The 12,184-nt window shown below is 31.2% G+C and overlaps 1 protein-coding gene and 1 long non-coding RNA gene across 7 annotated transcripts in view; one reads left to right on the forward strand and one right to left on the reverse strand.

Moving 5' to 3' along the window:
* LOC127712999 (small G protein signaling modulator 1-like) overlaps positions 1-12,184 on the reverse strand; it is a 361,281-nt gene that overhangs the window by 323,362 nt on the left and 25,735 nt on the right. For all 6 annotated transcript variants that reach the window (XR_007987360.1, XM_052219585.1, XM_052219583.1 and 3 more), the window contains exon 5: positions 1,053-1,187. Coding sequence is in view for 5 of the 6 variants with exons in the window: in XM_052219585.1 (XP_052075545.1) it covers positions 1,053-1,187 (135 nt within the window). In the remaining variant the exon portion in view is untranslated. The remainder of the gene's footprint in view (positions 1-1,052; positions 1,188-12,184) is intronic.
* Positions 1-12,184, forward strand: part of LOC127713015 (uncharacterized) — a 40,848-nt gene that overhangs the window by 14,980 nt on the left and 13,684 nt on the right. The gene's annotated exons all lie outside the window — the stretch shown is intronic.

Consider the following 12,184-nt stretch of genomic DNA (forward strand, 5'->3'; position numbering starts at 1 on the left):
AAATAGAAAAATATACAAAAATATTTGTGAATTTTGCTCCAGTTACTGTCTTTCGATTATGAAGAAGCTTCTGTCCAAGTTTTGTAAATTTCCATGAAGGTTTGACAACAGTTATTGATGTCTAAAAAACATATAACCACACACTGAATCTAAAAGTTGACACCTATGACAGAATGAATGAACTCTATGTGTCCAATCATAACTTTTGTTGCAGTGAAGACAAAAATCTATCGCCTATACAGGTTCATGGTAAAACTAAGATAAAAACAAGAATATGTTTCCATAGGACACCATGACCACTTGCACTTTCATACTTGCATGTTCAGCAGTCACAAAACCCTTATTTGGCATATAATTTTAAAAAATTCAAATCACAATTCACATCTATGCTTAGTGTCATGTTGATGTGATCACAACTTTATAGTAAACTATGCCGTCAGTTTTCTCAATTGAATTGTTTCATATTTTTATGTCGGAGCCTTGTATAGCAGACTATACTATATTGGTTTTTCTCATTGTTGAAGGTCGTACAGTTGCCTATAATTGCTTACATCCACTTCAGTTGAACTTTTGTGGATAGTTGTCTCACTGGCAATCATACCACATCTCCTTTTTTTTATATTAAATTAAAACTTTTAATTTTTTTGGTTTTGATAATTGTTACAATTTGTTTCCAATTCTTTAAACTTAAATAAAGGTTATTTTTGCCCTTTTATATAATAAAGATGAAGATCAATACACAATAAAGCTATTCACTTTCCATATTCAGTACACAAAAATAGAAAGTAGGAGTGCATTGAAATTATTGAAACTAGGTCAGAATGACCTACTTTTGTTTCTGCACTTATCGACTAGGGAAACCAATAAATATAGTAACACTTTCAATACTATCCTACAGAACATACAGTTGCTTTACCAATGGTATAATGCAGGCACTAGAATTTGATGTTATTTTTTTTTAAATGTAATATAATTGTTTTTATCATAATCCATCCTTGAAATGAAGACCTCAAAATACACAAAAAAATAAAAAACTATTTGAATAGTTTTACCTGTGATGTTGAACTAAATGATCCAGAATCTTGGCCAGCTGTTTTTCAAATACAGAGAGTCTTATCCATAAATATCTAGGATTCAAACTTCTTGGAGGTTTCCTTGTCTGGTTCTTGTTGGAATCAATGCTCTTCCTGAAATAGAAAACAAGACATGCATTTTCATATCAGTATAAAGTCATTGCTGTTTTGGTTCTATAAAGATATTTGTCCATTGTTTAAAATGGTATGTTGAACCCCGAGATGTCTTTATTGTACCTTTGGGTTGCTGTATCATTTATTAATATCATATACATTGTCCATAATACTGTGTACATTCAAAAGGCTTGACAGTCCTTTCACAATAACAATTGCTAAAATGTTTTACCAATTTGTAGTTTGAATATACCTCTACAAACAGATCCACTGGCAAAACATTTTAGCTAACAAAACACTAAACTCATTGGCCAGCTGTCCTAGTCCAATATGCCATATGTGGACAGGCTCAGTAGACCAACGTTCAATAAAAAAGTAGAAGAATTATAACAAATACTACCGTGTAAGTACAATATTAATATTCAAAGGTATCAGCAAAATAAAGTCATTCCATGTAAAAATTGCTGTTTGTTTCACATCCAGTGGCAAATATTTCATGGATATTCAGGAGAATGTAATTTTTGCTATCAATGTTCAGTTTTAATAACTTTTAAATTTGCATATTCATTTTCTTGGGGATCTCTGTCCTTATTGATTAGATTAAGGGTTAGACCAGGTAAGGTAAATGTCGGGTGTCAGCTATAGCTGATTCAGAGGCACCAAGACTCTCTTTTATGGAGTGCTTTTTGCCAACTTATGAAAATTAAAAAAAAAATTATAAGTATTGTGAATAAGTTTCATAACATTTGGTTGAGGCAAACTTAAGTTTGAGAACGGAAACAAAATTCAGCAAGTTTTTCTTTTGTAAAGGGGCATAACTCTAGAACTGTTTAAGTGACACCACCAAAATTCAAACTTGATCTGTATTTTGTGGTAATAAGCATTGTGAATAAGTTTCATAACATTTGGTTGAGGCAAACTAAAGTTAGAGAACGGAAACGAAATATTCAGCAATTTTTTCATTTGTAAAGGGGCATAACTCTACAACGGTTTAAGTGACGCCACCAAAATTCAAACTTGATCTGTGTTTTGTGGTAATAAGCATTGTGTATAAGTTTCATAACATTTGGTTGAGGCAAACTAAAGTTAGAGAACGGAAACGAAAAATTCAGCATTTTTTCCATTTGTAAAGGGGCATAACTCTACAACAAATTAAGTGACGCCACCAAAATTCAAACTTGATCTGTGTTTTGTGGTAATAAGCATTGTGTATAAGCTTCATAACATTTGGTTGAGGCAAACTAAAGTTAAGAGGACTGAAACCAACTTTGGGACGTCCGGACGGATGTACGGACGGACGTTCGTACGGACAGACAAGGGTAAAACTTAATGCCCCCTCCGATACGGCGGGGCATAAAAATAGATTTTAGGCCATCCATTTATCCAGCACTGGTTGAGGTTAAGTTAAATGGTAAATATTTAGATCCTTAGATTAATGCTAGCATTTAGGGTTATATGACTGGTTTATGGTTGGATTTAAGCAAAAAGAGCTAAGGTAAAGTATTTAGTTGGGCACAGTAACTGTACAATTCTATATATATAGTCTCAAACTCTCAATTGTCTCTAAAGTAAGCATAGCTAAATTGGTATTCTCACTGATATTCAAGATTTCAAGTAAATTAATTACTAAATCATTCTATGGTTTTATACAGAGCTAAATTTGTATTTCAACTGATATTTTAAAAGTTCAGTTAACAAGTTAGTGAAAATCTATGGTTTTCCTAAAACAAATATAACCTTTAAACTATAGCTGAATGAAAGTCACATACATGTCACTGTTTGATTATAGTTATGCAACCATAGCTACCAAAAGAGTCAAAATTCATTTATGAAAAGATAAATGCCAATAAACAGTGGTCAATATTCCAGAACTAAATTTGTATTCTAACTGTTTTTTTTTACGAGTTCAATTATTATAAGTTAAGAGAAAATCTATGATTTTTCTAAAACAAGTATAACCTTTAAACAATAGCTGAATGAATTGAGTCACATACATTGTTATTGTGTGATTATAGTTATGTAACCATAGCTACGAAAAGAGTCATAATTCATTCATCAAAAGAAAAATTTCAATGAACAGTGGTTAATATTACAGAGCTTAATATAAGTATTCTCAATGATATTTTTAAAGTTCAAGTTGGGAAAATCTATGTTTTTTTCTAAAACAAATATAGCTGAACAAAAATCATATAAATGTCACAATGTGATTGTAGTTGTGTAACAGTATCTATGAAAAGAGTCATAATTCATTTATGAAAAGATAAATGCCAATAAACAGTGGTCAATACCAGAGTTAAATTGGTTTGCTCAGTGATATTTAAAAAGTTCAGACAATATAGTAAATATGTATGATTTTTTTAAAACAAATATAATCTTTAAACAGCTGAATGAAAGTCACATAAATGTGACAATGTGGTAATGGTTATGTAACCATGGCTTCAATACCTATGAAAAGATAAATGCCAATAAACAGTGGTCAATATTTGGACCAAAGCATAACAAATAAGAGTTAGGTTATGAAATTGAATTATACTGTGACAATAAATCATTTATAAGGAATCCTCCTGTATGTTGTCTGACATGTTAAAAAATAAAGTAACATTTATAGCTAACTACAATGTATGGGTTTTTCTCATTGTTGAAGGCCATACGGTTGCCTACAATTATTGCTTACATCCACTTCATTTGAACTTTGGTAGATAGTTGTCTCATTGGCAATCATACCACATCTCCTTATTTTTATAACAGCAGTGGGTGTATATATACAATCTTTAATGTTAGATATTCAGAATACTGATAACAATGTTTTTACACCACACAATTTTCATCTTCATTTTCTTAATTTGCATGGGCAAGTCATTTAGAAATTTCTAAAGCATTTTTATCTTTATTGACTTTTGCTGTGACCATTCATTTAGAAAAATTCAAGTTGAAAAATAAAAAAATAAATTTCCTTTTTTTTACATTAAAAAAAAAACACTAACAAAAATTCCCACCCCATAACCAAAATACAAAAACAGTGAAAATTTATAGAATCGTAGATAGTTCTACATGCAGAAGCATTTTCAAGTTTTCCTGGTACTGTATTTTCAAATTGATTATAAACAAATTAATAATAACAGAGATACTGATGAAGGTCAGTGGCCGAAATGTCTAATAAATGATTTACTTACTACAATAATGTAAAAGAAGATTAGCAGAATTCAAAGAAATAATTTATTGTGAAAAGTCACGTAATTTATCTACATGTAGTTTAGAACAATAATAGAGAAACTGATGAAGGTCAGTGGCCGAAATGTCTAATAATGATTTACTTACTACAATAATGTAAAAGAAGATCAGAAGAATTTTACGAAAATAAAGAATTGTGAAATTTAGTCACTTAATTTATCTAACATGTAGTTTTGAACAATAATAGAGAATATGCCAAAGGTCAGTGGCCGAATTTCCTAATGAAAGGTATTATACTGACTACAGTATTAATGTAAAGGAAGATTAGCAGAATTCAAAGAAATAATTTATTGTGAACAGTTACGTAATTTATCTACATGTAGTTTAGAACAATAATAGATGAAGGTCAGTGGCTGAAATGTCTAATAAATGGTTTACTTACTACAATAATGTAAAGGAAGATTAGCAGAATTAAAAAAAAAATCATTGTGAAAAGTCACGTAATTTATCTACCATGTAGCTTTGAATAAAATGCTCCGCTAGGCGAAGCTTGATATGACCGCAGATGTCGAACCCTGAACAGTTGGGGCAAGTATGGACACAACATTCAAGCTTGATACAGGTCTGAATTTGGATTGTGATTAAATATTTGACACAGCATAGGTTTCTGACACAGAATGAATGTCATCTAAGAACTTAAAATTTTTTAATTTACCTATTATGGTCCAATATCCAAAATCTAAATACATGGTTAGATTCAGCATATCAAAGAATCCAAAGAATTCAATTCTTGATGAAATCAAACAAAAAGTTTAATTTTGGAGCCTATTGACCTCAATGTGGACCAATTTGATAACGGGGTCCAAAAATCAAAAATTTAAATACATGGTTTGATTCAGCATATTAAAGAACCCCTATATTCATTTTTTGTTGAATTTCAGAGAGATCCATACACTTGAACACAAGTTATTGTCTGGAAACTAGAAACATGCTTGATTTTTTGCCCCTTTTTGGCCTCAAATTCCTAAACGTTTAGGGCAATTACCCACAAACTCAAACCCAGCTTTCCTTTTGTGATATGGAACCTTGTAGTACAATTTCATAAAGATCCATACACTTACACACAAGTTATTGTCCTGAAACTAAAAAAAATGCTTGTTTTTTGCCCCTTTTTGGCCTCTAATTTCTAAAATTTTCAGGGCAATTACCCCCAAACTCAAACCCAGCTTTCCCTTTGTGGTATGGTACCTTGTGGTACATTGTCAGAGAGATCCATACACTATAACACACAAGTTATTGTCTGGAAGTTACAAAAATGCTTATTTTTGGCCCCTTTTTGGTCCCTAATTCCTTAACTGTTAGTACCATAACCCCCAAAATTAATCCCAACCTTCCTTTTGTGGTATTGAACCTTATGGTAAAATTTCATAGAGATCCATTCACTTAAACCAAAGTTATTGTGCGAAAACTAATGTGTCCTCAGGCGACGACGACGACGACAACGTCATACCAATATATGACTGTAAATATTTTTTGGGGTCGTATAAAAATAGAACAATAATAGAGAAAATGATGAAGGTCAGTGGCTCAAAATGTCTAACAAATGGTTTACTTACTACAATAATGTAATAGAGGAAGATTAGCAGAATTTTATAAAAACAGAATTGTTAACATAAACTTAGCAAATGGAAATAATAATATCAATGTTTTCTTATTATTTGAAAGAGGGTAATCACAGATAGTTAATTATTATTACCACTTCTAATCCTCCCCTATGACCATCATAAACATTTACACATATTCATTTCACTGTCATACAGCTCAGTGTTTCAAATATAAATATCATCAGACTGTTTATATGTGTTTGCTTGATTAATTTGTACTTTTTTTTCTGCTTTATTTTATATTCATTGCATTTAATGAGGGCCATGGGAAATTAATTATATAACTAATTCTGTTACCCTCAATACATGTAAATAAAGAGTTATTTTTATTTTTATTTTTAAATGAAAAAAAAAGGTGTAAGGTATAGAAAACTGTATAAATACTTGTTAATCTATTTCAAATTTCAAGCTAGCTCAAGGATAACCCTTCTTAAATATAATTGGAAGTTCAGATAAAAAATGTCAATGAATTTATCTCTTTTAGAGAGAAGGCCATATCCTATAAGATATACAAGCCAAAATCCCTAATGACAACTATTTATGCATCTGTAGGTCCTAAGAAAACCTAGCTTACAAAGCAAAGATTCCAACGATTAATTAAAGCAAAGATTACAATGATTAATTCTGCATAGATTTCAACCTTTCCATATTTTTCCTTTGAGGAGAATTTTTCTTTGTGGAAAGTATTTCCTTTTGAGGAAAAACTTTCTATGTGTAAAGTTTTATTTAAAACCTATTTCCCCTTTGTTTTTCTATGATTTTTGTTATTACCTTTTTGTAGTTTTACCACAATAACCTTTAAAAGATTTTAACAATAAACATTCAAATGTATTAAATCATTTTTGATTCGTTAGTTTCAACAAATTTCAGATACCCTTGTAACTCTTTTTAACAAACAATTTATACAGCACAAAATTTGGGTAATCAACTTAAAAAATCAAATCATGGTGAGAGAGAATGGAATTGGGAAATTTAACTTGCCTTTCAATACGTTTAAATCTTGAAGAAATTTTTATTGTTTAAAGACTGATCTGTTTGTATAGTATTCGGTGACAAATATTTGAAGCAGTCTAAGGACACAAATAAGTTTGGAAGGATACAAAAAGTGGGTTGACTGGAATGAAGGGCATGAAATTAAGACTGTCACTATGAAAAAAGGGTATTGTTGGGTAAGACAAGAATATTTGCCATACAATAGGTCAACTATAGAGCCTCTAAGACTCAATACAAGGTATTTTATCAGAAGAAAGTGTAGCACTTTCCAAATGAAGTTTGTCGTATTTAGCATCCCTGTTACAAGGTGGCTGCAAATTTACAAGTGCCATAGAAATACACAAGCCAGGAGTCCCCTCAATACATTGACCCTCAGGTCTTAACTCGGGTGAAGTCCCCATGACCATATTTCGACAGCTGAATCAACCCCTTCAATATAATAGATGTTATATTGTTATATTTTATTGTTTTGATGCAATAAATTCATACTAATAGAGGTATAGGGGGAGGGTTGAGATATCACAAAACATGTTTAACCCCGCCAACATTTTTGCGCCTGTCCCAAGTCAGTAGCCTCTGGCCTTTATTGGTCTTGTATGTTTTTTAATTTTAGTTCATTTATATGTTTCGGAGTTTAGTGTGACATCATTTTTCACAGAATTAGTACACATTTTTGTTTAGAGGCCAACTGAAGCCCGCCTCCGGGTGCAATATTTTCTCGCTGTGTTAAAGACCAATTGGTGGCCTTGGGCTGTTTACTGCTATTTGGTCGGATTGTTGTCTCTTTGACACATTCCCTATTTCCATTCTTAATTTTAATGTAGGCATATGTTTCTAACAATATTCTTGTCAACAACAACTGTCTTTTCATAACTGTATCACTGTCAGAAACAAATGTATTATTTGATTATCTGGCAGTTCAAGACATAAAATGACTAAGTAAGAGACAAATAAATTGTTTACATTACTCTGTAACCAATTAAAGACAGATGATCAATGACAACAGAGGCCCTCAGTGGCTGAGTGGTCAAAGTAGTTCATCCTCAGTGATCATTATATATATATACTGTCAAGACTGAAGTTGTGAGTTTAAACCCTGCTCATGGCAGGTGCTTTCCCTTTTGGTCTTTCTTGACTATGATTGCCAGTTTTCTTGCATAAGGATAGTGTTTCTCTCCCAATACTTTGGCTTCTGCTTCAAAACTCCAAAAATTTGAAAGCAAGGGATGCATAACTACTTCATGAGCTGTAATTTTTTTGTTAGGATGATTGAAGTGTTTTAAAACTGATTTTTACAGCTTCTTCTTATGTTGTGCTGTTACACCACTGTCCCATGTAATGTTAGGGTTGATAGCTTAAAAGTAAAGATGTTTTATACCCCACCACACCCAGAAACCTGTATTTTTAGTGGCTGTGGTTGGTTGCTGTCTATCATATTTGTATTCTTGGTTTATTTTTTTGTACATAAATCAGAAGTATAAAAGTCAATTCAAGACCCAAAGTTTCCTTTTATTTTCAATTAAAGAGCTCATGGGGGACAAAATTAGCAGGAAATTGAATAAGTTTTTGTTTTATTTCAACTGCATTAAAATAATGGAAGTAAAGAATTCTCTTACTTAATGCTTTTCTGTATAACTTTAATAATGAGAAATGAGCATGAGTTCTAGCACATAACTAGTTTTAAAAAAACAGTTTATTAGATTTCTCTTCTCATGTTTCACTCACCTTAACTCTTTGGAAAATATCAAAATACAGCTTGGTGTCAAATTTGTCAGACCAGGTCTCGCTGAGTATCATATTTCTTTTTTTGTCTAATGTTTTGTACATAAATAAGGCTGTTGGGTTTGTTGTATGAAATGTTTTACATTTCCTCATGTTGAGGCCTTTTGTCATTCTATATGGTATGGGTTTTGCTCTTTGCTGAAGGCCATACAGTGACCTATAGTTGCTAATTACATCTATGTAATTTGGTCTCTGATGGATAGTTGTCCAATTGGCAATCATTTATAACCACATCTCAACAAAAAAAACAATAAGAGACCCCCCCGCCCACTCCAAAAATAAAAAAGAGCCAAAACTGTCTAAGGTAAAGTTTGCCTGAGGGAGTTGGAACCTTAGTTTCAAAGAGTTTCTTAGACTATCAATGGTGAAAAAATGTCTCATACACCAATTTAACAAAAGAATGGAAATCCAGAATGTTTAAATACCATTATCAACTCCCTTGTCATAACAATCCTTATACATCTAATTATCAACAAAATCAGTTGTTGACATTTGAGTGTGAGTGACAAAATGGTCAATAACACAGAAATAATTCATGATAAAATGCAGAAATTTCTTGAATCTTTATGTCTCTGAGCTAAATAATATTATAAAGATATCATTATGGAGTTCAAATCATCCAATGGAATAAAAACATTTATACTACTAAAGTGACTAACAATAATAGAAATTAAGTTAAATTCCTAGCATAATACAACCAATGTCTCTCATTTCGTAGGCGTTTGTTTACTTTTTTTTAAGACATCAGACATTTCTGTTGTTTATCTGTTTTCTTGTTATAAATTAAATGTTATTGATTTGTGAATGCAAAAACGTCAATCATGAAAACATAGCAACCATGATATATAATTGCTAGGAAATCATATTTTGTGGCATATCGTCGATTTCAATTTGATTCCGTAGTTTGACAATCTATTCACATATCTAAAATGATCCCATGCTTATTCAAAAAATCATAAAATAAAATACTAATCCTTTCTTAAATATAGATGTTTAATGAGTTTCAATCTTATGAGCATAGGATACAGTTACAGGGGAGATCATTAAATGATGTTGCTAATGTTATTTCTGGCGACGTCAAACTGTGACAGATCAGGAAAAGATGCATTATTGGACTGATATTAACCATTAGCTCCAAAATGATAACATGAACCACTTTATTTTAAAATGACATTTGGCTCGGTTATGTATGAAGATTATTTGTATCAATTTTTAAGAACAAATCAGCAATGAATTTTTTTTTAATTAGATAAATATACACAAATTGTATAGCAAAAATAAAATCATTAAGATTCAATAAAAATAAATTATTTCCAAAGAATTGTTAAACAAACTTAGAGCATACTTATGTTAAGAAGATAGTCCAAATGCTTTTACAAAAATCCCCTTGTGATTATCTTTTTAAACAAAAAAGTTAGGCATTACTGGTAATCTGTCCAGAGGACAGAAATGTCCAAGAAACCAAAATTTTGAGTAAATGTCTTAAATTTCAACCGCATTCATCTAAATTAATTAAAAGTAGCTCATGAAGCTATAATTTTTAAAACACATTTGAATTAACTAGGTGAAAAATAGCTTGTTTGCGTTTTTTATTACAAACTTTCATCATAAATTCACAGTGGGATCAAAACTGTATCGTATGCCCTTAAAACATTTTGTACGACTTAAATTTGAGAAATTTGACAGAAACTGAAATACAGTGGTATATAACTACTAGAAAGTTCGGTTATACATAAATTGCAGAAATAAAACATTGATGATTAGAAAAGGAGAAGGTATAACTTGGGACTATCTTCATTTATTCATAGGACAAATCAACAAAACTGAGCCACAGATTCTTCAAATGCCAAGTTCAATATCCTTATCCGATACGTGGGATGTGTAGATATGAATAGCATTTTATAAACATAAACATAGCAGAATTAGCTAAAGGCTATGTTGTTTGCAACAATGAAAGCTGTTTGTAGAATGAGACATTGTCCTATACCTTGTTTCTAAACAGGAAGAGAAATGAGAACAAGATCGTAATTTGGCCATTAAACCTCAAAGGAATATAATGTACTAGATGGCTGTATATTTCTTCAGACATAAAGAATCAAAACAAGAAAATTAATTGTAATATTAAACCTCAAAGGAATTGACAGTACCATACTGCTATATATATTTATTAACAGGAAGAAGAAATAAGAAACGGAACTGTAACCTTCTACGTCATTTGAGAGTTGTCTCAATGGCAATCATACCACATATTTTTTATTTTTATATGTAGTGTAAATAGAGGTAAAAAAATCAGTTCCTTTGAATTCATTATTGTTCATGGGATACAAATTTTTGTGAATTTTGTGGGTACAGGTAAACCACAAATCCAAATGTTTCACGAAGCACAAGTTTTCTATCAGCGTATGCGTGTGTTTGCAGAATTAGCAGAATCCATTAAGGAATCAAATATTCTTAAAATTACAATTGTTCCTCGATACACAAAAATCTATATCAATGAAAATAAACCAACCCACAGTAATTTTCTCTTTTTGTTCCACAAAAATTCCATTTCTAAAAGGTTTTTTTTTTGTATTTCTGGGCTTAACAATAGTTATCAAAGGTACCAGGCTAATAATTTAATACGCCAGATGCGCGTTTCGTCTACACAAGACTCATCAGTGACGCTCAGATCAAAATAGTTAGAAAGCCAAACAAGTACAAAGTTGAACAGCATTGATGACCCAAAATTCCAAAAAGTTGTGCCAAATACGGCTCATTAAGGATATCTATGCCTAGGATAAGAAAATCCTTAGTATTTCGAATAATTCATACTTTTGCAAACGGTAAATTTATAAAAATGACCATATAATTGATATTCATGTCAACACCGAAGTGCTGACTACTGGGCTGGTGATACAAAACTTTCTTCAAATTCTTAAGATTTCATTGGGGGTTATTTTTTAAAGATGAAGAATTTGCCCACAGTATACTGTTTATTATTAAAATAGATTAACTAAAAATTAGTACTATAAGATAACAGTAGATAAATGTGCAGAGTAACATTGTTGTAAAGGACTAAAGTATAACATTAAGCATAACAAGAATCTGTACCATAGTCTCAGGTTGCACACCAACAACAGACAAACCATTATCAATTTATGAACTGTGCCATATAATATGTATTTGTATAAATGAGATCCTTGGTTATCAATTTAAGCATAGTTATTAATCTAACAACATAAAATTGTGACCAGAGCTCAAAATTCAATAACAATTTCACCCTTTTGTTCTAATATGGCAAAGTCTGTGTTCTGCAATGTAAATACCATAAATCATTTAAATAAAAAAATAAATGGGGAATGTGTCCATGGGACACAGATGATGCCCCCGCTTGCATATGATGTTATA

This window comes from Mytilus californianus, unplaced genomic scaffold (assembly GCF_021869535.1).
Source record: "Mytilus californianus isolate M0D057914Y unplaced genomic scaffold, xbMytCali1.0.p SCAF_8, whole genome shotgun sequence".
NCBI classification, from domain to species: Eukaryota; Metazoa; Mollusca; class Bivalvia; order Mytilida; family Mytilidae; genus Mytilus; species Mytilus californianus.